Source organism: Pseudopipra pipra, chromosome 8 (genome assembly GCF_036250125.1).
Source record: "Pseudopipra pipra isolate bDixPip1 chromosome 8, bDixPip1.hap1, whole genome shotgun sequence".
NCBI lineage: Eukaryota > Metazoa > Chordata > Aves > Passeriformes > Pipridae > Pseudopipra > Pseudopipra pipra.
Window position 1 is genome coordinate 24,319,137 of NC_087556.1, and position 26,384 is coordinate 24,345,520.

Genomic DNA, 26,384 nt, shown 5'->3' on the forward strand with positions numbered 1-26,384 from the left:
TTTTGTTTACTCATTTTTTCTTCCAAGTACTTAGAGATATCTTAAGATGAGGTTTTCTGAAGTGTTTTTTTTCCCTAAAGTTGTATGTTTAAAGAAGTTTTTAACTGTGGAAGTTAAGATTTGATAGCTCTCAATGAAGTTTTGTCTGGGGATTTAAAAGTGATGTCTTTAATACTGTTGTGTTGTGATGTTTTAAATGCTTCTGGTATTGAGCTTTCTCAATGGTTAAACTTGTGGTTTCCTTTCATTCTTTGTTTTGGTTTTATAGAGGTGTATGTGTGTGTGTGTATATATCTATATCTATATGTCTGTGTGTGTGAAATCTTCAGTGCCCTTTGCTTTGGAAGAGAAGTTTTCCTGTCTTTTTGCTAGTCAGACCATGTGGAAGGGCTTTCCTCATGCTTGTGCCACAAACTCCAAGGCTCACCCTACCTGTAGCAGTACAGGGGAGTTTATGTTTCTGCTAGATAATGGAAATCCTGTAAAACTCTAGGTACTGCACAGCCCATTGGGTTAATGGACAGAGTTTTAGTTTTGGGAATACCATATTGTGATCCACACGTATCTTCTAAGAAGAAGAAGATTTGGTTAAGCCAGTTGTTTGTGGTTTGAGTGTCGCAATCCCAGTCATTTGTGCAACCCAGAACCCTCTTATTGATGGAGAGGTAGGTGCCACAGCAGGGCCTGGAGTGAAGAGTTCAGGGAAAATAGTACGAAAGTGCTTGAGAGTATACATAGGACAACTTGAGGATGTTTTCCTCAGTATAATCTATGTGATATTGCTCTGCTGTGTAACATTACCAAATCATAATATCCAGCAGCGTGCTCAGAATGAGGTAGCTGCTGATGTCTTTTTTTCCCTAAAGGATTTCCCAGAAAATCTGTTCCTTTGAAGAAGGGTAAGGGCCATATAGAAGTGCTATTCTGCTAGAAACAAAAACTTAATTCTCAGAATCCAATAAAAGAACCTCTTTCTTGTAAAACAAGCTGTAGAAAACAAGACTGCTGGGATTTTGGGGGCTTTCCTAAATTTCTTCAAGATGTAAACTTAAGCTTAGGAAAGACCAACAAACTTCAGAAGGATCTGACCAGGCTGTACACATAACAGATGCCCCTGGCAAAGTCTTATGTGATGAGAAAGCCTTTTAAATTGTCACCTCCTGTCAGGTTAACCAACTGCACCGTTCCTGAAGCAAGAGCTGAGTGTCTTTGGGCAATCAGGTGCCCATTTGACACCACTGTTTCTGAACAAGGTGTGGTTTTTTAGGTTTATAAGAAAAGTAGCAGAGGTTAACATTAAATTACTTCGTAATTTGCAGGAATACCATCACTTCAAATTACATGCATCTGCACATGTGTGATTATGTGCTATCTATTCATATCTCTCTGGCTGTTTCCAATGATCAACGTGCCTGTGCCTCAGTGTGAGACTGGATTTTATCTGAAAGTGGCTTTTCACACGGCGGCACTTGCAACAGTGAAAAAGGGGCAAAAGGCCATGACTCTTCTTGGATTTTGTCTTCTTCCTTACGGTGCTGTGATGCAATTTGGCTGATCCCTGACCCTCTTTTGCTCCAGACTTCTGTCTTAGGTATATCTTGGTGATGAAATACCATGTCACCACCCTTATCTTCAATAGATTCTCTGGCTTTGTAGTAGGTTCTTTATAAACACATTCGCAGGCTCAAGAGAGAGACTTCAAGCCCTGCCTGATCTGCAGCAGGCCTTGCCCTATGTAGTTGGGCCCAGCAGTGGCAGTACCAGATAACTGCTCCATGTATAAAGGTATATTTCTCTTTGAGGACGTGTAAGTTAAGATTGTCTGCTGTGTACTTGCCTGTTGATGAAAAAATCCGTCTCCTGGGACCCCAGAAGATCATTTACAGCAGCATTAGCCCATGGAATCTAGAGGCACAGAAGAATAAGGAAGATGAAAACCTTAAAGTCAATGCTAGTCACCCCAGCACTAGTGTTGTTAGCTTTGGCAAATCCTGTCTCAACAATAAAGCCAGCTGCCATTTTGGCATCAACACAGACAGACTTGGCATCAGCCCCTCTGGCATAAAAAAACCGCTTCGTGGGAGCTGGCACCAATGCTGTGAAACAAGGGTAAGGCCCAAGGGAAATGCCAAGCAGACATGAGATGAGCACTAAAAATAGTGAGTTGCTGTCATTTGTAGAGAAATCAAATAGCACTTCTAAGAGTAGGGCATCCAAGATCTCCATCAAGGTTGTGCTGGTAAGCAGCTTCAGGACAATGCTGTCTCCTCTGATGATGTGACCAAAGGACACACACAGGCTGTATTTTCGGTACCCACATGGTGCCAGACTCTAAAACTAGAACAGACGCTTACCGTCTTGATTCCACATTTGGGGGATCCTGTTACTGTCTGCAGACTCTGCCTTCTGCCCTGTCTGGAGCAGATCGTCTCCTCTTGAGCCGTTACCAAAGTCCTGTTTGCATACATGGGCATCAGGAAGACAAGAGCTCCAGTGCCAAAAAGCAAGGAGCCAAGCTGGTGTCCCTGTACCACCCCGGATACACTAGTCCTGGAGACAGTCTTGTCATTTAACAGCTGAACTCCCCACTCCTCCTCCTTCTCCCCCTCCCTGCAGTCTTAGAGAAAGCTGAGTAGGCTTTCCAGTGACTTCATTACATGCCAGACTAACACTGAAGCCTGGCATCTTCATTTGGGCATCTCAGGTGCCCAAAAACCTGGGAATGCTAAAGGGGCAGAATTGACCCTATCTCCACTGAAGCAGATAGCATCACTTCTCAGTAGTGCATTTTCAACCCTTTAGTCCCCCTCTGTCTCAGTGGTGAGGACTTTGAAGTTTTTTAAGACCTCTAGGCTTGACCAGAAGACCTGGGTATCAAAACAGTGGTCATACAAAAGTAGATGATTCACGTAGTCTTTTGTCAGTTGCACTGGGATGGCCACAACTCTGTGGCTGTGAAGAAAAGTGTGCTTGGACCTGTGGTTATCATTTCCTCCTCCGTGAGGAAACAGCAATGGGAACAATGTCACTGAGAGCTGGAAATTTCAAGCTACACTTAGAAAAAACTATGCTGGTCTCAGAAGAGCCTAGACTTTTCATTGCCACCACTCTTCCATCAGCTAAACAGCAGAGTGGGTAAGAGTTTCTGGAACAGCCTGGATGTGGCTGCTTTTTTCTCCTGTCAGATGGGTGTCGGAGAGGACTCCTCTTGGGGGTGTCCTCCACAACCACCCGTTGTCTGCTCCCTGCCCTTTCGTGAGTGCCCTTCTTCGGACAGCTTCATACAGAAGGCAGCTTCAGAGGAGGGATTGCTTGCTGTACAAAAGTGCAAAGAGAAGTGCTGTACTGTTGCCATTTCTTCACCCACATAGGAACGGTGAAGAGAAATACACTGAAATACAAGGTGACAGAGTGGGTAGTGGCTTCCTCTGCAATTTGCCCTGCTTGGGTTCAGGGCTCACACGTGGCTTTCAGGTGGAGAGGTGGCACATATTTGCACTTGTCTGCTTGGCTGACATTTGCTGTTTGGGATTCAGCTGGAACTGAGAGCTGACTGGAATGAAGCATGAGCTGTTGTTGTTGGGGTTCTCTGCAACACTGAGCACGTTTTGAAGTGCATAGTCTCATCCTCCCTGGTTAACCAGTTACTCAGAGACAAGGACAGGTGACAGTAGTGAGGTTGAAATGCACTTGTCCCTATTTGCTTAACTTACTACGCTGCACAAGTTTTTTGCACTTCTAAACCACTGAGCTGACAGAAGTGACAGCCTGTGGGGAAAAGGGACCTGCCCACAGACAAATTCTAACCACTATAAGCCTTTATGCTTCACTGAATATTAAAATTTATTGATCCATCAAACTAGTTGCAGTGCTGGCTCACAAGCCAGTTCCAAACATGTATGGTGTCTTTTCCTGTAATTATTCTTTGTTCAACCTAACAATGATTAAGTCAGTTTGGCCTGACAAATAGTAAATGCACGTGACTTCAGTGTTCTTGTTTTGTAGTTGAACTGCACACAAATTGGGGGACCTGCTTACCCCACTCCTAAACAGTAAAGTAGTACAAGCCACAAGAAGTCTGAAAAGTTTGCTTTGGACCACTTGCCCCCTAAGCAATGGAGTAGATACTCAGGTCCTGTAGGTACTGGGAAGTTATTAGGCTGACCTGTTGCTGCTGGTCCTCTGGAATTTGTTGATGCCATTCCTGATAGGCAGTGCTAATACCATATGTTACATCAACCCACAACACCTGGTCCTCATATTGGAAAGTCATTGTATTATTGTAACGGTGTCATTAGGGTGGGGAAGTCGCCCTTCACTCTTCAGGGATCAACCACAAGTGGGCAGGTGGCCAGACAGAAATGGTTTCTTGGCAGATCTAGTGCTGCATTGCTGCTGCAGCACTGGTGATCTCCCTGTGTCTCATGCTGGTTTTGCAAGCAAGCCCTTTAGAATATTTGCTGTCAAACCAGATACAGTTTGTTGTTCCTGGATATTGTCTTATTCTAGAGAAACAGAGATCTGCTTTTATGCCTTTCTGTATATTTCTTTCCTTTTTTTTTTCCCTTTGTTCCCAGAGCCGTCTCCAAGATTGGGAAAAAGAAAGTAACTCTCACTGAGGTTGCTTCTTTCACCTTAATTTCAAGTGCCTGCAAGATTTGTGTAGTCTCAGTCTTGGCACCCAAGGCTTTGGGCTGACTAACAAAAATGGATAGCTGGTGCTTCATGAATGCTCCTCTTACCAACATGAAAATAACAGGGTGCACTGGGGCAAATTTGGAAGAATAATGGAAGAATAATTTGATAAAATTATTCCAGTTTTATAGTCAACCTGTGTATGTATATAGCTGCAGAACCATGGTATTAAAGTTTAACTGAGGGAGTATTACACACCACCTATATTTACTGTTCAGAACTTCTCCCTGCCTAGAACTGTAATAGTGGAGCACCTGAGAGCAGCCTTGTGCTTCAAGTGTGACAGATCTGAGATGCACAACTTCAGTTTTTGTTACAATCATGTTATCATAACTGGATCACCCAAAGGTCAGGCTATCTCCTCAGGGTGTATCAAAATTAATACTATACCTTGCTGGATTACTAAACCTGCTTGCAAGCATCTCCCAACATGGAAAGTGATTCTAAAATGGACCAGACAAATTCTATAATCTACTTCAGTTTCGTGTTTATATCTGAGGCCACAAGTCACTGTGTGTTGGGCTTGTGAAGGTATGTCAAGCAATTTCCTTTGTTTGACATCATATTTGGGGTAGATGGCCTGTTTGGGAGAACAGTACTACAGACTGGTAATGCCTAGAGGTCTCTATTCCCTCTTTTTCAAAAGAAAAACATCTAGAGGCCTCTATTCCGTCTTTTTCCAAAGTGGGATCCATGCTGACATGCCTAAAAAGGATGGTTGGTGGCTGCCTAAACAGGCAAATTTTCAAAGTAATGTAGATCCCATAATCTGTCCTGATATCAGTCGTGACTTTTCAGAGCCCTTAAGAGTCATCTGCTGAGAAACTGTGAAAACTTGTGTTAACTCTGTTCATTATATATTGGATAAATACACTCTTGTGTGGCTTTGCAGATCTTAAACTCCAGGTTTGTATAAAGGAAGCAAACCCATGCTAAGTCTGCCTTAGAGCTGCTCTTGCTTTCATTAAAATAATTATTATTTCAGCTCTGGTTTCCCCCAAGCCGCAGAAAATTAGAAAGGTTTTGGAAATGGACAATGAGCATCTGAGGGCTTCGGGAAAAGATTTTACATTAAGAGGACAGGGGAGATTGATATCTTTTATAAGAAGATAGCTAACAGGTACAGAGTAATGAATGAGTGAAAGGATGGATAGGGACTTCTCTTCCCACCTGCTAATAATAAGAAAGTCAGATTAGAAGGTGGTGAATTCATTCCTGATGAAAGAAACTATTTGTTTACAACCACTGTCTATAAAACTTGTTGCTGCCAGACAAAGCTTTGGGGCAAGAACTTATGAACTAAAAAAAAAAAAAAAAAAAGAGGAGAGGGTGAAAGGATATCAGTTGGAATATACAAAGCAATTGCAACAATTAAGAGAACCTAGGTGTTTTGGAAAGGTTATGTGTTGATTAGGGTTTTATAAGGGTATGAGCTATCTTGTCCAGCTTTTTTTTTTTTTCTGTCCCTCTACAGGATTTTTTCTGTAGTCGCCTATAGCAGTTGTGGAGCATGTTACTGGCCACAGTCACTCAGGGACTGCAAGAGAGGGTGGCTGCTTCTGCTGCAGTCAAATGTGGTAATGCCTGCTTGTAAACTACCTTTTTTGTGTCAGTCTTTCCAGGATTTCTAAATTCACACATAAATTAGGATGCCTTCAGTTTTCCGCTAAGTTACTGCCTTCGATAGTTCTTCACAACTTGTCTTAGATCTGGAATGATGCTTTGCCTTTTGAGTATGTGCTGGGGGAGAGGCTGGTGGTTAAAGTTAGATTCCTTCTGACAGTAGGGATTTAGAAACTGCTGCATTGGCTCAGCCCTGGGATCTGCCTTGTCCAGGGCTCTGGATAGCAACAGCCAAAATCGGATGTTTCAAAGGCCAGCGTGAGGCCATAGAACAGATTACTAAAACAGAAAGCTGCCCTTTTATATCACTAGTGTTTGTCCACAGAATTGGAAAAGCAAAGGTTGAGAGTTTGTTAGATCCAAGAGCACAAAAGCTGGAAAATCCCGTTGCCTGGCTGATGCTTGTTAACACTGATGTTTTGTATCCTCCAGGAAATTACTTATGTGCCTGTTTTCTCTTAGGAAAATTAGAGATGTGCTTACCTTAAACAGCAAGTTTAGATGGTGCCTTTAGGTTGGTTTAAAAATAAGTGGTGCTTGTGTATAGTCTCACAGCCTAATTGTGTAGAGGACCCCCACAGTGGGGTTCTCGCTTTGGAAACCACCCTGGGCTGGGCTGGGAGGAGGCAGCAGCGGTGGTCACTGAGTAGTTTTGGCTTGTGCAAAATGGGTGTCTTCTTCTGACACTGGTGCAAGCTCTCTGACTGTTGGAGGTGGGGAGTGAGTGTCTGTCCTGCTTTTTTTATTCTTTCCTCTTAATTTATTTTTCTCCTCTTGCAAATTAGCATTTGTAAGAATTTTATGTGATTTCTCTCTTCTGGAGTACTGAAATTATTGTTAAAACTGCTACTAAAAAAGGCATTCAGTGAACTCACTATGGAAAAAATGTATATTCCTTTCCTTGTAATATATTTTAATGTGTTGAGCTCCAAAGCCAAGAAGGCCAAAAGCCAGGGGAGTTGCTCCTCTTTCAAATATCCGGAGCTGTTGCTGGGGCATAAGGGAGGGATGATGGTGTCCTAGTCCCCACCCTCCTGGACAGACGAGGACAGCTGCTGATTACAGAGAAGCACGAAAAAAAGAGGTTGCTGAACTTTCAAAGTGGACATAGAAAAGGGAGTTAAATTTAGATTACCTTCTGCAGTGTCATCTTCTACACTGCTGTGGAACTTGCTGTACTCCTTGCTTGGGGGAGGACAAACAAGACATGCCATCCTGGGCACCAGATGATTAATTTGTTTATAAGGCTTAATTGCCCCTTGGCATGAAAATGTGAAATGAGCTCAAGTAGAATGAGAAACCTTTCCACAGGACTTCTCACAGTTTCATTGGGGTATTCAAATCTCTTCCCATCACCTGTGTGATCTTGGAGAGGCCCGATCCTGATCTTTCTGAATCAGAGGAGTTGTTGGTGTTTCTTTAAAGGAACAGCTGTTATCAGGAGGCGCTGAGAGTTGAACAGTGCTGTTAAGTGTTGCTCAGAAAAAGTGGAGTCGTGGTGGCAGGCAGAAGGTGGCATGGGAGTGCTTTGGATCTGTGAAGGCTTTACCCAGGTCCCCAGGAAACCGTGGTGGTGGCTCCTAGGACTACAGTGCTGTTCAGCGAGCAGCATCAAACTTAGCTTTCTCCTCAGAAACAGAGGAAATTTCTATTTTTGCCTAGTGAGATTTAATCATCACCGAGGAGCTGTCGGCTCCTGCCAACGTTTTTAACAGACTCCCCTCCATCGCAGCATCCCGTTAGCAGGGAGCAGAGCACTCCTGCTCTGCCGGGGTTCCCTGCCAGGGTCCCGTTTGCAGCGCAGGCTGGTGTCACCCAGCAGCTGTCTTAAGGTTCAGGGCTGCTTTGGCTCCCCCCCTTTTTTTTTTTTTTTGGTTATTTTTTCAGAACTGCCCGACCTGATGTCATTTCCCTCTTGCAAACACCCCGGCTGGGCTGCGTCTGAGATATGTCACAGGGAGTGGGAGGAGGAGGAGGGGGAGCCAGCGAGTGCGTGCAGTGTCCCAGGACCCTGTTTACTTAGCATTCCCAGCCGAGGAAGCCCTGGTTTAAATAGGATCGGAGGAGCGGGCTGCCCACGGCAGATGAGGAAATGGTCGCTGTGGGGCTTTAAATTCCTGCCTTCCCATGTGCTGGTGTGGAGGATGAGCCTGCAGAATGCCTTTCCTCCTGGGTCTCAGACAGGTAACCGGCTTCGGTGCGGGGGGAGCTGCTCGCTCAAGTGGAAGATGTGACTGATTGCTTTTACTTTTATTCCCCTCACCTCTAAGGAAATGATTTCTGACTTCCCCGAAACGGAACTGTACAAACAGCACTTCCCCACCCGTGGCGTGTGATCGGGGAGCGTAGTTGTGTGAGAGACGCTTTTTATTAGCAAGGAAGGAGCAAAACTGTGAGCCAAGGCTAGAAACTCCCTTGTTATTGTGGGCTTTGCGGCAGGGCGGCTCTTTGTGTCGTGCTCCTGTGCAGTTGTTGTTTGGTTGCGTTTTAGGGTACTTTCCCCAGTCCTTAATTGTGTTTGCATTGCTTAAAAACAGGTCGAATGAACCGTTTTCTTGTGCGAGCAGTATTTTGAGTGTTAAACGGCAGGTTTAAAACGGAAAAAAAAAAAAAGGAGAAAAATAGGGAAAGAGGCATTTGAGGCATTTGTATATATATGTGTGTGTGTGTGTCTCATCTTTGACAAAGGTCAACAAATGGAAAATGGCAACATGCTGCGACCCCCAGCTTGGTGACTTTTTAATTGTTCTGAGAGAGTTTGCGCTTTAACAAGAAACTTGGGATAATGTAATAGCTGGTAGTGTCGAGTGGAATGAGAAACGGTAGCAACTGCCCAGCTGCTCCCTACTGGAGGAGGTGCCAACTATGCGTTCCTGGGCTCGGGGAGAGCAAACTCTTTTTTTGGTCTGGGAGGCACGTCTGTAGGGGAATCTTAACTGTAAACTCTTTCCAGCACTGCTGTGATCTGTAATCCACAATGAATACATATTGCATTATATCAGAGTCCTGCTTGTAGTTTCTAATTTAGAATTAAAAAGTCAAGATCGGACCATAGCACGGTTTAAACTGCCTACTTTCGGTTGTTTAGAAACGAAGGCAAAAGGCCTTAAGCACACTGCTGAGTAAACAGTGCTGCCTCTTTTTCCTTATCAGATCAGTTTTGGTGAAATGCAGCTCCTCCCACTTTGCTGAACCGAAAACAGTTTTACATAAGAAACTGCCTCTAGCACAATGACCTTCTGTGATTGATGCAATACCTATAATAATAGTTCACTTGTTAGCTCTCAGGGCAAAGAGACTTTCCCTAAAAACCTCGGAGCTGAACCAAAGAGGGAAATTCGGGCACAAAGGCTGAATGGCTTTAGGTAACTTTCGAATAGCTGTGAGACATAACTGCCTCAAATGTTGAGTCTCACGGATGTGACTTGCTCCAAGTTCCTATTTTTAAATTAATCTTTTTGTTCTAGAGTTGTGTTCAGGCAATTGAGGTGCTGCATAAGGTGTAAAAGTGGAAGGTAGGTGTAATTTGGCTTCATCTACTCGAACGTTTTTCCTCTGCTGGTAACTTTTCAGCATCGATAGAGGCATTTACAGGAAGCAGGAAAAAAAGGTGTTGCCTCAAAAACAGAGCAAAGCTCTTGACTATTTTTATCCACTGATGAAGGATATAGTGGGAAACAGCTGCTTGGACTTTTCTTAGTTTTAATCATACTGAATTTTAATCATTCTTCAGTTAGTCTTCAAAAAATCAAATCTGAAGTATTTGTGATTGTTTCCTGCATGCAGATACTATTCAGAAATTTCTTTTTCCACTTCTAAAAGAGCAGAAAATAAGTGTTGTTAGTGAACAGTGCTGTTTAATTCAAAGTGTGGGAGAAATTCAGGAACATCTCATCACCTCTGTTGTCTCTTGGTTTACACTTGGACTGTAAACACTTAGCTGTCTGGGATGTCCTTTGTTGTTCTCACTCAACACAAGGGTCCTGATCCTGGGTCGAAAGCTCAGGGAAGAGATGCTGGGTAGGGTTCCCTCCCGGGAGCTGCGTGACGAGGACGGAAGGGTCACAGTGAGACCTTCAGCTCTCCGGGACCGGCACCCCTTCTCTGCACCCCACTGAAGAACTGCTTCCCCTTCATCTGCCTTTCCTTCTTCTTGGGGACCCAACAGCATTGTAGCACATGGACTGCCGAACACATGGTAAAATTAGGGTGCTTGCCAGGTTTTGAGGGGTTTTTGTTGTTGCAGCGGGGTTGGTATTTAAATGCATAAAAGCGAGGTTAGCAGTATCTGACATGAGTGCAATGTGGGTGTTTAAAGCTCCCATCCCAGGAAACTTGACTGTATAGGATCTCAGCTTTCAGTTTCGAGTGAGCATTTCCTCTTAGCGTCGCAGGTGGAAGCTTGAACACATTTGTCTAGTTTACTACATAAATGTAAAAGGAAGAAAAAAAGTTAAGATGTTGGATTCCTTAACGTTTTCAGTTTTACTTTTAACTGCTCGAGATTTTCAGCTGTTTGGTAATTTAAAACAACACAAGGCAGCCTTCTCAAAGCTGTAATTTCCTAGAAGTGAGCGTTTTTAACGTGCGAGGGCTGGGGACTGCAGCTGGGAAGCTTCTAGCAAGGTGTGAGGAAGTAAACGGTCTCAAATAGTGCTTAAAACCCGAATGTGTAGTCCTTGGAGTCTGAAAGTGAAACTTGTGATAAACAAAAATGAAAACAGCTTTTATTGAAATATATTTAAAGTGTCCATGATCTGTGAAAGGACAGTGTTCCTTTAAAGATTGTTGGGAGTATTTCTTCAGGATAAATGGATGCAACAAACCAATTTGTTCCTCAGATAAAGGTTAATAAAACCTTGGAGGTGCTGCATCTGCTGGGGGTGAAGATGGGTCTGCTGTGGCTGATTAATCACACTGATCTAAATATAGTTCTCCTGATGCTGGCATTAGTGAAGCAATAAATGTTGTGGATTAGAATTCCCAGTTTGGAGATCTTTATTGTGCTTGAGACAGCTCAGAGGCATCTTTCTTCCCCCACTTATTATGCTTTTAAGTATTTGGATATTTGCACTTATTACAATTTTTTTTCCATGTTCAGCAAAACAGAATTTGTGGTGGGTGACTTATGAAGAAATGTCCAGACTTGATTTATTTCCTGGCCTCAGCTGTCTGTCATAAGGCAGGCTTACAGGAATCTATCCCCTGTCGTGCTGGCAGGGCCTGGCACCCGAGGTTCCAGTAACTCCCAGCAGTCAAAGCCACTTTCATCTTTGGCAATCTTATGTGCTTTTGTTAAATTGAACCCACCAAAGGCATGACACTTGTTCAGATGGTGGATTTCTGATTTCATGTTCTAAAGGACTAACAAGTGTAGTATTTGTGAAGACACAGAAATGTCTGGAGGCTTCGGTGCAGGCTCAGCCAGGTGTCTGTCGGTCCTGTGCTGTCTGTCAGTCCTGATCCAGAGTTCCCCAGCAGTTCTGCCTGTCCTTGCTTCGGTCCCACCTAGAGTCCTTCTCTGAAAGGATCTAGTGAGTTTTTATTTAAGATTACTTCGAATGGGAACTGGGGGGCTACTAGCAAACCAGCAACTGTAGTAAACCCTGTGGCAAGATTTGGCATTCCAGCCTAGTATTTTCAATAGCAATTTTAACCTGTCAACACTTGAATTCTTATCTGACAGAGATGCTCATCTTTGGTAGCTTTGGGTTTGCATTCTCATGAGCTGTTGCTGGTGCACTTGGGTAATGATCACCAACACTAGTGATAGTCTGATATGTGAGATTGAGTAACAGCCAAGTGGGAACTAATAAATAGTGGATATCAAATAGTTGTTTCTGACATATTTAATATACTGACAGTCATTTCCATTCTGTTTCTCAGGATACTTAAAAATATATATGGTTCAAATACTGATTGTGAGTTACTCAAAATATTAATACTCAAAATTTTAATACGTTTTTCTGAATATAGTGTCACTTGCTTGAATCCATCCTACTTGTTATGGGTGTGTCTGGGTACTGAGAGCAAGGAACTGCTGCCTGCGAGTAATGAGATTAGTGAAATAAGTAGGTCAGGATTTTTATTTATTATCAAACGCATGCTTATTACCAAAGTCCCTGTAAGAGCCATGAAACCAGAAGGTCTGGAGCGGTCACAGGTTGAGCCTGAGTCCTGTTAAAACCAGTCGCATCTTGCCCTTCAGGAGATGCCATTTTGGCAGTCTCCTTGCAGCCTGCTGCTGGGCTTTTTCTGTGTCCCACTGTTTGTACGCCTGTTATTCAGGCGTACTTATTCCCCCTGTCATTCTGTTATTATTCTCTGTCTCTTCCAGTTCAAATAGTAATTTGCTGTGTAGCACCTTGACAAATGCTGTACTCAAGTTTGGAAAGAATAGGAAATTAAGTCTAAAAAACTTTCTGTCCTACTAGACAGGAAGGGCCTATAAACTGCTGCTAGTAAATGCGAGTCACATTTCCAAGTGTTTCCCAGGGTGTCAGGGTATTACCAAGGTTAGGATGAATAGATATTCTGGCAGGTTGAATGACACATGGAGGACAAATAAATGCAAAGTGCTCATATCGAGGGTAAAGGAGGCCGGATTTCTGTGGAAAGAGGAGACAGAGCAAAAACCTAAAGTGGTTATTAGATTTCATGATACCGGCCACTGCTGGTTTTGGTTACCTGGTTAATGCCAACTGAGGAGTCATCTTTTGTAGGTGGTTCACTGCCAACTATGCACTTCTGAGCGTGGGCTGTAGTGTTTGTTGCTGCAGTTGCACATATTAATTTTCATCTTGGAAAATAGCCACACTAGTCTGGAATTTGCTCATCTTCACCTTTCTCCCTTCTGACATAGCAACAGTGTTCCTGGGTTAACTGCTGACTTTGGAGAGTACAAGAGTGTGAAGTGCCTTGATCCTTTTATTTTGATGATACTTCACTGTCAATCAAGTTTTCATTTCCCTTCATTTCCTGCATTGGCTTCAGACGCAGTAAATCCTATCAGATTTATGGGTATGAAACCCAACCATTTAGTACTGAAAACCTTTACAAAAGTAGGATAAAGAGGTCTCTTCCATCCCTCCTTGCAGAGAGGAGCAGTTAGTCAACCTGCAGACCTCTGTGAATGCCTCTTGTCTTGATCATGCCCCAGATTTTGACCTTTAATTTGTGATGTAGACCTCCAGCACAGGTCTTATACTAAACTGGAAGGTAAAGAAAATAATTGGCTTTTTTCCCTGGCACTGACATTGCTGTTTGCTGTCGCTTCAGATGTGACAACATACAGCACTGCCTTGAATTCTCTTATACCTACCATTGCTGGATATTTTAAGGATTATTTGTAAAAGCACTTGACAGCAAAAGCGTGCTTTAACTGGCAGAGTTGCCAGTGTGATTGTGGGTTTACCACAAATGCCAAATATTAACAAGAAAATAAGTTAAAATCTTATTTGTATTCAGAGTTGCTTTATAAAGTTTGACTTGTGAAAACTAATCCAAGACACCACATCTAGAATACAAAGAACTATATTTTCTCAAAACGCACCAAGATGAGGTCTTCCCAACTCAACTAGTTTCATGAGAAAGAGCCTGCACCATATTTCACAAATAGTTTCTGTTGGACTGGACTGGGAAGGGACACACAGGCTCCAGGACTGCAGAACCTTCTCCTGAAAGCTCCCACCCTTGGAATGTGTGTCAGGGATCCAGTGATTCCAAGTTCTCAGACCAGCTCTTAAGATGATGCCAGGGAGGCAGTGATATCCATGCAGCCTAGAGTACATGCTGACTTACTGGACAAAGTAAGTCCAGTAAGTAATTCCCTTGAAATTAGCTGGGAATCTCTTAGGCTTTGCAGGTGGGAGATAAAGGATGGCATCTTCTGGCTTCTTAGTCAGGAAACAAGAATATTCTGCACTAATGGAGGTGAATGCTCTTTGAGAGCAGACCCACGTAGATCCTGCTTAGTAATCCTGCCTGGAGGCATCTGCAGTTAGCTGAACAAAGGATGGTGGGGAGGGATGTGCTTGCCTGGACAACAAGAAAACAAGACTGTCCTTCAGTAGGGAAGTCTGCTCTGGAATGTGATAGCCACTGGCTATTGGGGAAGAAAGTGCTTTTGGAAAGAAACCCTCCCCCTTCCTTGTTTTCATAAGACTGCCTAAAAAAACCCAACAAAATCTCTGTGATAGTTCAATAAAACTCAGTGTTGCTAAGAATGATTAAAAATTATCATTACAAGTGCTGCTTGCAATGGAGATTAAAAACAAAGGCAGGTCAGTAAAATGTGAGTACCCCAACTTTGCTTCTATGAGATTTTTTTTTCCTCCATATATGTTTTTCTTCTCTATAAAACTACTCTTTCAGCCCTGTGCCTTGTCTATGCCTCTTAGTGTGAAAGAGGAAACAATGTGCTTTCATAGCACAAGCACTTGGGATATTGTTTCCAGGAGACATTTAGACTACAGATAACTATTTTGCTGATATGTCTTAAGTAGTTGCAATTTGGCAGCATGCACAAAGAATGCACACTAGAAGGAAGTAGAAATAATATAACACTGCTGGTATGAAAAATGCAACCTGGGATTTAAACAGAAATTGAAGCCAGATTAAAGAGCTTGGCGATAGGTAGAAGTTTCCTAACAAAAAATGTCATGGTCTCTGTCATGGCCATGGTGGCCACGCATAACGTCTTCCGCGACATGCAGAAAATGTGCAGGGAACTGTACAGTGGCTCAACTTTTCAGAGAAATGAGACTTGACATAAGTGAGGAGAGGAAAGAAGACACCTGTAACATATCCCAAGCAATGCTCTCCTTGTGCTGGAATCTGTCCTTAGTAGACTTTTATTTCTGAAGATCTGTTGCCTTTACATTTTATCTCTTTCCCTGTGCCAGGCAAGGTAACCTAGTGTCGGAGGTAGCCAGGCTCTGAGCAGTAGTCAGACCATGTGACCTGCTGGGATCGTTTCCAAACTAAATTATTCCTTGATTCTGTGAAACTGTTTAAAAGATGAGTAACAGTTCTGGGTCTGACACATGGCACCCAGTCTGATAGTTCCCAAAAACCCATTGGTGGCTGGGCTGGCAGGGGGCTGCAGAAGGCCTCCAAAAGGAGCTACTTGAACTTTGAGGAGCATAGCTGGCGGTTGGCACTGCAAGAACTTTAAAACCCTGACTCTTCTGAACTGTGGGAGCTGAAAGAGAACCATGAGACTATTTGAAGGTACAAGTTCTTATGCATTAGGAAGGAAGATGATTTGTCTTGGTCAGTGTGTAAAGAAGCTCTGGACAGCAAGATTTCAACTAGATGGGAAGCAGGATGTTGCTTGAGACTTGATCTCCAGGAGCAACCTGCAGGATACTAACCTAGCTGCTGAGGATCTTCTGTTCAGCCTGTACACTGACACACCTGTTAGCCAGCTGGACTAACAAGAAGCAACCCTGCACATCAGCATGTGGCAGTATGGAAAGGTCTTTTCACATATAATAACGTTGGTAAGAGGGTGCTGGGGAGTTCAAATGAAAGGACAGTGTGATGAAAGTCTCTGAAATCAGGACTGCTGCAAGTTCTTAAGTGGGGAAAAATACAGTGATGCTGAAGCTGTTATAAGTTGCTGCTGCCAAAAGACACTGATGTGTTCCTTATTGCTGCTCTTTGAAGCAGACAACACTGAATGGATCAAATTTTTGGGGAGTAAACCAGAGGTGGTCAGGGATGGTTCAGTGGAGTGATGCAGAGATTCTGAAATGGCACTGTGGTACTCTTTTCTTTCACCAGCTCTGTGTGATTCAGTGGCTGGTTCAACAGGTCACACTGATCTTCGTGTGTCACAACCACAGACCTCAGTTGCTTTCTGGCTTGTGCGTTATCAACAGGATTGCAATTTTGCAATGGCTTCTTAATTTCTCAATTCTGTCGATATGAGAGCCAAAATCTATGCTGGTTATCAGTTACATTAACTCTGCAATACCAACAAAAATGAGGAAAAGTGTAAATAAACTAGTAAGAAAAGATAAGAGAATAGATGTGTCCTATTTCTAGTTCTTTTGCTGACTAAAATGACAGTTTTTGGAATGAATAGCATGCTGTGCCAGCTCAGCAGTGTCTCCTGAAAGAGGCTACCAGCCTCTGCAATTAGAGGTGGAAACATCCCCTTGCATGTCTGGTGGCTTGTGAGAGGCCTGTGAGAAGTGTGGCCATGGTGCACTCCCATTAAAGAGAGGAACAGTGCAGCTCAGCAAGTGTTGGGATCTATGGATGTGCATCCCTGTGTCCTGCTGGTTGGGCTTGCTGCTCTTATTAGCTTGTTGGGTTTTGTTGGGCTCTTGCAGGTTGGTGTATTTTGGTTTTTTTTTTTTTATTTGAAAGGCAGTACTTAATTATTTCAACATGTCTTTCTGTATAAACATCAGCACATTTTCTTTTCCATATAATAAATTTTAAGTGAAAGAAAGTGAAAATTTAAAATTTTGTTACAGGTTTGTTTGCAACATCAATGTTTTTTATTAAAATTTGTTTGTTTCTTAAACTGTGTAGTGTTCTTCTAACATCCAGGTTGCCCCAAAACCTCTTAGAGGACGTACGAACCACAACCTGTAAAATGCTTCTGTTTTCTTGTGTTTTGTACTTTTTTGCACCTGTGTTTTCAGACTAGCAGGAAAACACAGACTTCTGTGAAGTGGTGCACCGTGTGGGGAACTGAGACTTCTCACCATAGTCCTTTTCCATCTTAGGTGTCTTGAGGACCTGCTGGGTGATACATTACAGCTGATTTGGGTCTGCTCTTGGGCTACTTTGCTATTCCAGGAAGAAGTTTTACAGGAATGCTGATCTTACACAAAGCACATGGCTAATTATGAAGGAATCATCTTAGATTGGAATCTTGCAGGAGCATATTGTAATTACCGTTTAGATCTAAATGAATTGAAGCAGTCTTTTCTCAAATTATAATGTTCCCTTTATTTTTTCTGCTTGGCATTCAGCCCCATTAATGCATCCGTATTGTGTACAATGTGGAACTAATGCCATGTCTTCTTTAAGATAATGCCTGGCTCCCAAAATACGGTAACCTTTAATGGAAAAGGGATAATGAGAAAGCAACGCTGACTAGGTGCTAAGCAATGTAACTTGTGGGTTTGGAGGTATGGGGTTTTCTTCTGAACAGTCCTGTATGGTTTTTTGTGACCCTTAGATGTTTTTTAACCTCTTTATGTATTTTAAGAGTTTCCCAAGACCATAACCTGTACTTTTAAAATGCTTGCAGATCATTGCGTAAAACATTTACGGAACATACTGACAAAGCATCTTAAAAGTGTGTCTGTTTAATTTTAGGACAAGGAAACCTGCATGGGTGTCAACAATCAAAGTTACATATGTGAAACGGGCCACTGTTGTGGACAATCCCAGTGTTGCAACTACTACTATGAACTCTGGTGTAAGTCCTTCCGTTTTGTATGGCTTCCCTTCCTAATCTGCATGGCTCTCATACCATACCACAGGTCTGGCTTGTGTCCTGTGCGGGTTTGTTTTCAGGCATTGTTATGCGTTGCCATTGCATTTCACTGCAACACAATCCGGAGCTGACCTGATATGACAAGGATGTAGGGTTGTTACAATGGGTGCTTTATGAGGACTAATGGGTCGTCTTGCCACTGCTGTTTGGTTTTCTCACTGATGTGGGCAATACTGAGGGTACTCAAGATAACATTGTATGAGGAAACCGGCTTGAGGGAGAAATGCAGATACAACACTGGAGTTTGACACACTCAAACAGGGAATTAATTCAATATCTTTCATCTTATTGTTTTAGTTCTTTCCAAGCACAACAGTTGAAATCTGATTTATCTTTTTAAAGCTGTTTTGTCAAGGAGGAGGGCCAGGGTGCTTATTCTCTTCAGGACTCTTTGTGTTTGGAGTTTTTGGGTGGGAGAGAGTCTTGGGTGAATCCTGTGGGCTTACAGTGGTTGAATGCTGAATGCAACACACATTGCCCGTTACAACCCCTCTTATCTCCTCTTTCCCAAGATGTGGTATTTAAAAGTACCACAGTTTCCAGTGAGTGGTTGAGTGACCATACCTGCTAAGTCCCTTTAGATGGCAGCAGGTAGATCAAAGCAGGTCAGCAAAACTGATGAAGATATATGGAAAAATGGGAAGTTGAAAGGAAAGGAAAGTATGCTGAATTTTAAAGGAAAACTGCCAGTTGTTCCAGTCTGATGGTGTCTTCGTTTCTCGAGGAGGAGCACAAAGGATTGAACATTGATGTTGACATGCTGTTGTACTGCCAGGAGCCCAGGCTGGTAGGGCATCTGTGCTCCTGAAATTAGGAAATGTGGAACTCTGGACATTGTACATGTACACTGGAGACTGGAGATACTTTCTTACCACGCCTAGTGGTATCTTCTAGCTTTTATGCAACTGCGCTTTCTACTTAATCCCTCCGTTGTGCCCATAGTTTGACTCTGCCAAAGTAGCATGCGTGTGGAAACATATTATATATACAAATACTGTCACTTAAGCTGGACCCAAGGACAGGAATAGCTGACACTTCAACTTTTAACCTAGAAACATGCTTTTACTTTTCAAATTAGCTAGTGAAGCATGGAGGATGTGGTTGTAAACTAAACAGGACTCTAATAGATATCTTCAAGACACACTGCGCATCAGACTAGTGGCTGGCTGTGTCCATACTAATGGCAGGCTTTTAACGTACTGCAGACCTTGTACAGCAGCATTATTTTCCACAGTGTCCAAACAGCTCAAGAAACAATTCTGGATGGGGGGAGGGGGTTGACTCCAGGGACTCTAGCAGGCTAAGAAACAGGCATAAATACATGGCTACCTTGAACTGCCTGGATAAGATCGTAGCAGTCGGCAGCACAGTCAGGACAGATGGCAGGAATTTGTTTGGACTAGATGGGGATGCATGGACAAAGCAGAGTGGGGAAGGTCAAACCCGGTTTTGGATTTGTGTGGGTGGGAATACAGAGGAAGATGCTTGTGTGCAAGGGCTTACAGACTCCGTGGCGAGCAGGATCTAAATCGAGCAACGGCGTGGAATACAGCTGCACACTGGAGCTTGTTACACGGTCACCATGTTTCTCCCAAGGACATCTTGAAAGACAGGCTTAATTGTGTTGCATACAAACAGTACAGTGTGAACAATAGCCCCCTGCCATTTTAATGGGATGGTTTAGCTGTCTTTGTGCTCTCAGTATGGCACAGAGTTTTATACTTGGCAGTGCCTGGCTGTGTCATAAAAGTTATTGGAAGATAAAACCAGATTTTGTTAGAAGGAGGCAGAATATTCCAGGCTTCTTTCTAGAGGAAGCACACAGGTCATGCTGAGATCATGGAATAAACACGTTGGTGGCACACACTGCTGGATGGTTCCTCGGGAGGAATAGGTTTCTCTGTGGAGATTCACATTCCTTCTGCGTTGCAAAGAGCATCGTGCAGCACACCGAGAGGAGGGGAATAATGCAAACATGACACCTGTTTTCTAGGCTTTCTGCAAATTCAGGCAAACATCTGACATTGATGTCAGGTTATGTTAATGTGTTCAAAGCTTGCTTTGCCATTATGAGTGTTAGAAAAAAAAGTGTCTGGGATGGGGGGGGAGGAGTCGAAGAGGGAGCATGTCCTTTAAATGAAAACTCATATTTTAAAGCTTGTGAACTTAGCTGCTGCTCCACTTGTTGAGTATCTTTGATAGGTACATGATGTGAGGCACTCAAGACCTTCAGGGTGAATAGCAGTGATAGTGTATGTAAATAGCCTTAATATGAGCAGTGAATTGGTGGAGTGGAGAACAACAGCTTTACATGCTTGGGAAGAGATTAGCTTTTTAAAAGTTAATAATAACTTCTGGTTAATGAACAGTTAACTTAGCAGCACCATTTAAGTATGGCTTTGTGGTTGTTCTGCGTTTTGATTTTAACCAGTGCATGTGTGTGCTGAGGTAGCTTTTGAGAAGTTTTTGCTTCTCTTGACCTTCTCAGACCACCAGTGCTTTTGTGTGCCTAAAAACAGACCTTCCTGCTAGTCCTGCTGAATTAAATCCTGGATTTATTTACCACCACAGCTTTGTGGGAAGAAGAAGCAGAGAAAGGTGGCATTTGAAATGGAAAAGAAAAGTAGTCTGTCTTTGCTGGACATGACTTATGAAACATGATCCTGTTTTGTGGCCACTTGAAATGTTTCCTGTAAAAAGGATCTTTTCCCTGTTTAGGAATTTGAGGGAAGTTTGTCTTTGAAAATGGCTGATCTCAACATTTCTAGGCAGCAAGTAAGATTGCAGTAATTATAAACCAGTCGTTGAGGGTAGTGGAATAGGATGTAAAATGAAAGTATTATTTTGTTAAGGGGTGGAGTGGAGGAATGGAGAATATGATATGCCAAGCAGGTGGACAGCCTGTGTTTAAAATTAGATAACAGCCCGGTTCAGATTCCCCACCCATCTCTTATTAAAAAAAAAAAAAATAGTCCCATGTTGCCAAATAATAAACCTATATTCAGATTTATATGTAGGTCTAATAGCTGTGTAAAGGTCTTATTAATTCTTAGCTTAAGCTTGGTAGCTGTTAACATGGGGGGAAAAGGTGCATTATATCTTTTAATTTTTTTGGTACATAATCATAAAAAGTAAAATGGAAGAAGTGGCTTTACTGTTGCATTTCCTCACACAGGGAATGGTGTTTGGGTGGTGGATGAGCTGGGTTAACATTTTAGTCTAATAATTTCTTTGGGCTCCCCAGAGAGCTCACGGTCCCCACGGGTGAGATTGTGGTCTTGGGAGAATGGCAGCAGCCCAACGGATTTTCTTTACTAGCAGTTTTTATTCAGGTTTGTGTGATGTGATTGTGATTTGCTGGAGTTTTCCAGTGTTGGCCTTTGTTCAAGCCTGACAGGTGTCTTATTGCTTAAACATTCCAAAATACCACTTTTCAAAATACAGGAGAGAAGGTCGTCGAGGAATGCCGTTCCTGCATTTTGCAAGTTAAGAAGCAAGGCTCAGATGTTCTGGATTTTCCAAAGTTTAAGTGTATAATGTGGACTTAAAACCAAATCCAGATCTCCTGATGTCCATCCTTGTCTCTCTCCTTGCCTAATTTGAGGACCAGCTTGAAATTAAATGATTCCAGAGTCTCTGAACACATCAAGCAAAGCTGTAAAAAGTATTTGTCATGGTGCGGTTGGAAAAATAGTACACTGTGCTTCAGGAATTGTGGAGCATGGAAACAGGCAGCCGGTCACTGGATGCAAAAAGTTGTAGGATTTCAGAGTTAGAGGGCTTAGCTGTTCTTGAGTCATTCAGGTGCTGCACAACAAACCAGCACTGGTGATGAGTGAGTATTCAATGTTGCATGTGCCTACTTTGCTTCATTTCATCTGTTTGAGCGTTGATTCTGAACCCCTCTGTTTCTGAAAGAAAAGAAAAAAGATCCTGACTGTTTAGATCCTAGTGGAAGAGTTGTACAGGAAAAAAATGTTCGGTTTGCAAGCAGCACAGTCAATGTTTTTGCTGATTTTGAACATTTTGCTCATCTCTGCACGTTTCCCCTTGGAATCGCTAGACAGCTCTTTTCCCCAAAAAGCATGCTGCCAGAAAATTTTGGCAAGGATCTGGTTAGTTGCTAAAACTAAAGCAACTGCTGTACCACATACATATTCCAGGTCGGCTTTATAATAAGAATTTACTTCCAAGACTTTGCTGCGGTCTCCAAAACCCTCAGTCAAACAATCATCAGTCCCACGTTTTCTTCCTTACTCCATGTTGTTTTATCCCTCACTATAACTGCATCCTTTTTCAGAGAGGGATTTGTGCTGTTCCTTGCCTTTGACCCAGCCTCCTATGTGGTTGTACTTGCTTTCTCTTTTCTAGGTGTATCAAACTTCGCTTTGGCCATTGTTACTCTTCAGCTGTGCTTCAGTGATAACCCCCCCAGGACAAAGCCTCACTGACAGTACAGGGCAAACAACAGATGTCTCAACTGTACAGAAACTGATGATAAATAGGGTCACTGAGGGAGTTATTTCCTAATTTCCTGGGACTTCTTGTAGCCTAATCCGGACAGTTAAATCACCTTAAGTGTGTTTTGGTCTGGCTCATTAAAATTCCCAGATCCAAAGCAGAAGGCAAACTGTCTGGCATAGCCTGTCTGTGCAGATGCTGACTTTTGCCCTGTGTGGCCCCTTCTGCCTGGGCTGTATTAAACAGCATGGAAAGGCTGGTGCTCTTTCACCCCCAGCCCTACATACCTCCAACCCAGCTCCTCACCAGATATCCAGATCTGTTAGTGCAGACCGTTCTCCAGATCTTGTTCCCAAATGTTCAGGACATGGTCTTGGCTGCTCCCCTCTGATCTCTGTTGGACTACTGTTCAATATGCATTTTACCAGTGTAGATCTCTGGTCCAGAGAAACTGGACTTATGAATGTGTCCTCTGGAGCACAGGAGCAATTGTTCTTCAAAGGCTCCATCCCTAGGAGAGAGGCATAAAAACAGTGTCTGCAAATTTACTGCCTCAAGTTCACTCTCATTACAAGATAAGCAAAGGACTTTTCTGAAATCTGTCTTTTTCCACATTTTCTCATGACAGTGGGTGTGCCAAGGTATAGTGGACACTATTCTGAAAACTAGAAACCAACTGCAGTGAACATCCATTTCCTTTTGTCTGTGTTACCAGTCAAACAGGAGTTAGAGATGTCTTCAGCTTTTTTCTTTTCCCATTGTTCTCTGAAAATATTAAGTAACTTTTTCCTGCAGTGTGGTCAAGCTGGGACTGCAGTTCCAATGACTTAAACTGAGATAAAGCTGTCGCTGAAAGTCAGTCTTTCTTCTTGCTGCTGTTGTGTTTGGCAAATGAGGTTCAACCTGCTCTGCTTCCCTCAAAACTGTTCAAACCACAGTTGCTCACAACTTTGTGCCAGCACAGGAAGAAGTGGAGGAAGCAGCAGGAGGTATGGATGAGACAGGCAGGAGAGGACCACATCATTCAGCAGCTTCTTTTTTTCTTCTTAAAATGTTCATAGGCCTATGGCCTAGATCCTTCATCTGGATTTCCTGAGCAGCAGCATTTACTCGTACACGCTCGTGTCTGCAGTGGCAGGAGACAATGGGGTCTCTGTGCCAAAGGACACAATTAAACCCCACTACATCCAGGTTGTAGTACCAAGTAAATCTCTCTTCTACTTTTGATGACAGTGTTGGCCCTGAGAAAGATAATTTTTTCCAGCCACGGCTGACTGTGAGGCCACCATTTGGAACTTCTTAGTCAATGAAATTGTCCCCCTTCTCCGTCTGTTGAGAACCAGCTCTCATGGAGCCAAAGCTATTACCCAGATGCTTGTCGGGCAGACACAAAGGCACTTTACAGTATGTTTTGGCTTGCTTTTAGGGGACTTCCTGCCAACAGAGCCATGGCATTTGCCCAAGTTTACCATGAACTTGAGGGCAGATTTCTCTGTTCCTACCCTTGGAATGCTCCAGAAAACATTTTCCATTTTGCGCAGGACAAAAGGAGCTTCCCTCAATGGCAGTGCTGATGGCAACATCCCAGGCATCAAATACAGTACAGCATCAGACCAAACATTGCTCCCTCCCTCTTCACAAGGAACGAATGCTCTGATTTTTTTAATTCTTAAATTGTTTTATTCTTAATTACTTTTGAGCAAAAGTGTGGTTTGTGTCCTGGAAAGGTTTTTCTTGAAGCCTTAGGCCTACCATGTTCTTTCACAGCTGGTAGAAAACATCTCTGGTTCATTACCATGTGATGGGGCTTCCTTTCCCAAGGATGCTGTAAATGTAGAATCCTTGTCTTTCTTCAGTGTTGCCTCAGTTTGCAAGAGATGGCTTTTGTGGGAGCTGATTCTGTTCCCAGGTGTTTCTCCAGCTCCCATTCTGACTCCCTGAGCTTGGCCACTTGTGTCAGGCTTACAGCTCTGAGCCTGTGTGATGCTTAGTAAGCAATTGATACTTCTTTTTTTTTATTTTTATGGAAGGTTTTGGTGCTCTAGCAGGGAAATCTCTTGGCGAAAATCAGCTTCTTGGCTCTGTTTCACCTTTGGTTGCATCATTATCCATCCATTGGCATCACCAGTGAATTTGACAAAAAATACAGTAGCATTTCTCAGGACTCAACCTTTTTTGGCCTGGAGAGTGTTCCAGCTTCTGGCTCTTCCATGAACCAAGAGCAAGCCTGAAATTGCCTTCAAGTCGGATGGTTCCCTGGTGCCTGTTTCACTGTGGAATGGTACCTTCCTTCTGCTTAGGCTGTCCATCAGGAGTTGTTTATCCAAAGACCCTGTTTGCTCTTTATGTGCCATGTTGTTCTCAGATTGCCACGAGCTTTTGTTCCCAGTGGTTACTGCCAGATTGGCTGTGGGAAATACTCTCAAATCAGACATTTAGTGGCAGACTTGGCTCAGGATGCCCAGTGTCTCCCACTCTTTTCTGTTTTTCCTGCAACTGCAGCAGGAAGGCTTTTGGAAACAGGGAATAGTTTTGGAGATAGTGAAGACAACTAGAAGTTCAGTTTTACTTGGCTTTTAGAGGATTTTTAATGCCAAACTTCAGTTGCCTCTGTACATCTCACCCATTTTCAGCACAAGGCAGAGCTGGTACCTGCTCTTGCCATGAAGGAAGGAGGTGTCAGCGTGTACTGCAGCTGCGCTCGGCCTCCGTGTTTCCTGCTCATATAGTGTTATCTTTGGGTGAATTTGAAATTCCCCTCCTGCCAAGTGAGCTGCTGCCTGCACGGGCCAGTGGTCTGCTCGGCTCCCCTCCCTGCTGCTGGTTTGAAGCCAAGCCTCACCAGGTGTACAAATGCATAGCTCAGCCATCCATGTCCTCACTGTTCACTCCATACTTTTAGACATAATATTTACAATTGCACTTGGCCTTGTACACATAGCTTTATTCCAAATAAATGACCATGCTATATATTTCCTAGGCTTTTACAGTTTTTCTGTTCTGCAGCCAAAATTGCAGCTGTGCCCAAACTTGTGGCAAGGGGGTGTTGTAGAGCCTTTTATGGCGGCCCTGGACTCCCAGCACCGTGCTGGGCTTGCAAACCAGAGCTGCACCCAGTCCTCCTCTCAGCACTGGGACCCCTGCCCAAGTGACAACCAAGAAGCCCCTTGTGCCTCAGCACCCATTGTGTCCCATCCTTTTGCTTCTGATGCACTGGGGGGCCTTCCAGCCTGCAGTGCAGATGCGGCGTTGGGTGACAAGGTGGGAACAAAGCCATCAAAGGGGACACCAGAAGCCAGGCCAGCAAATGGCTGTGGTGGGCACATGCTGCTGATCCTCTGCAATCATCCAGGCTAGTCCTGGGGCTCATGTTGAGTCAGGCGTTGAGTAATTCCTAGAAGCTCTAGGAAGTGTCAGTGGTTAAGGAAACCAGGCAATAATGTGGTATTAGTGGGTTCTTTTTCTGGAAGTTCTCATGAAAAACAAAAGATCTCATACACTGGTGTTTGTGAGTGTGCACAGACCCTTTGCATGAGAATGGAGGTGTTGTTCCTGGCACTGTGGCCAGATTGCAATCCACTAATTTATGGTCTGTTTACTTAAAATGCCACCTGCGGTTTCAGTAGGATCCAACATTAATTTATTATCCGAAGCTGTTGTATGTTGTTACTGCCTGTTGTTAACAGAGTTGCCGCACCTCTTCCCAGGAATGGCTGAGCTTACTTTGACCCCTACTCTGAGCTTGTGCATTGGTTTGTCTGCAAAGCACTTTGGGATTTTTTTTGGAATGGATAGAGAAGTTTTCTAAAGAAGTACTTTTTTAATCTTCTGGATGCAGGCTTGGGTGGGAGCAGTTATTCCCATTCCCTGCAGAAATATTTGGCTGCTACAGCTGAGATTGCTTAACAGTGGCAGTTCTCCAGGACATCTTAACTAACTAAGTGCTGCTTGCTACCATTGGATCTAGAGAATCTTGGGAAAGAACGTGATCAAATGTGTTAAAAAGCATCTGTTTTCATAACTGTAGCGAAAATCCCTGGATAGTTTGGTGTAATTTTCCATTGTTTTTGAACTCATGATCACG

The 26,384-nt window shown here is 43.2% G+C and overlaps 1 protein-coding gene across 8 annotated transcripts in view; it reads left to right on the forward strand.

The window, feature by feature from the left end:
- WBP1L (WW domain binding protein 1 like) overlaps window positions 1-26,384 on the forward strand; it is a 57,788-nt gene that overhangs the window by 25,395 nt on the left and 6,009 nt on the right. For 6 of the 8 annotated variants that reach the window (XM_064663187.1, XM_064663191.1, XM_064663190.1 and 3 more), the window contains one exon: window positions 17,659-17,761. In XM_064663187.1, the coding sequence (XP_064519257.1) occupies window positions 17,659-17,761 (103 nt within the window). Of the gene's footprint in view, window positions 1-8,282; window positions 8,503-15,171; window positions 15,550-17,658; window positions 17,762-26,384 lie in introns of those variants that run through there. The other 2 variants (XM_064663189.1, XM_064663194.1) reach the window with 2 other exon arrangements.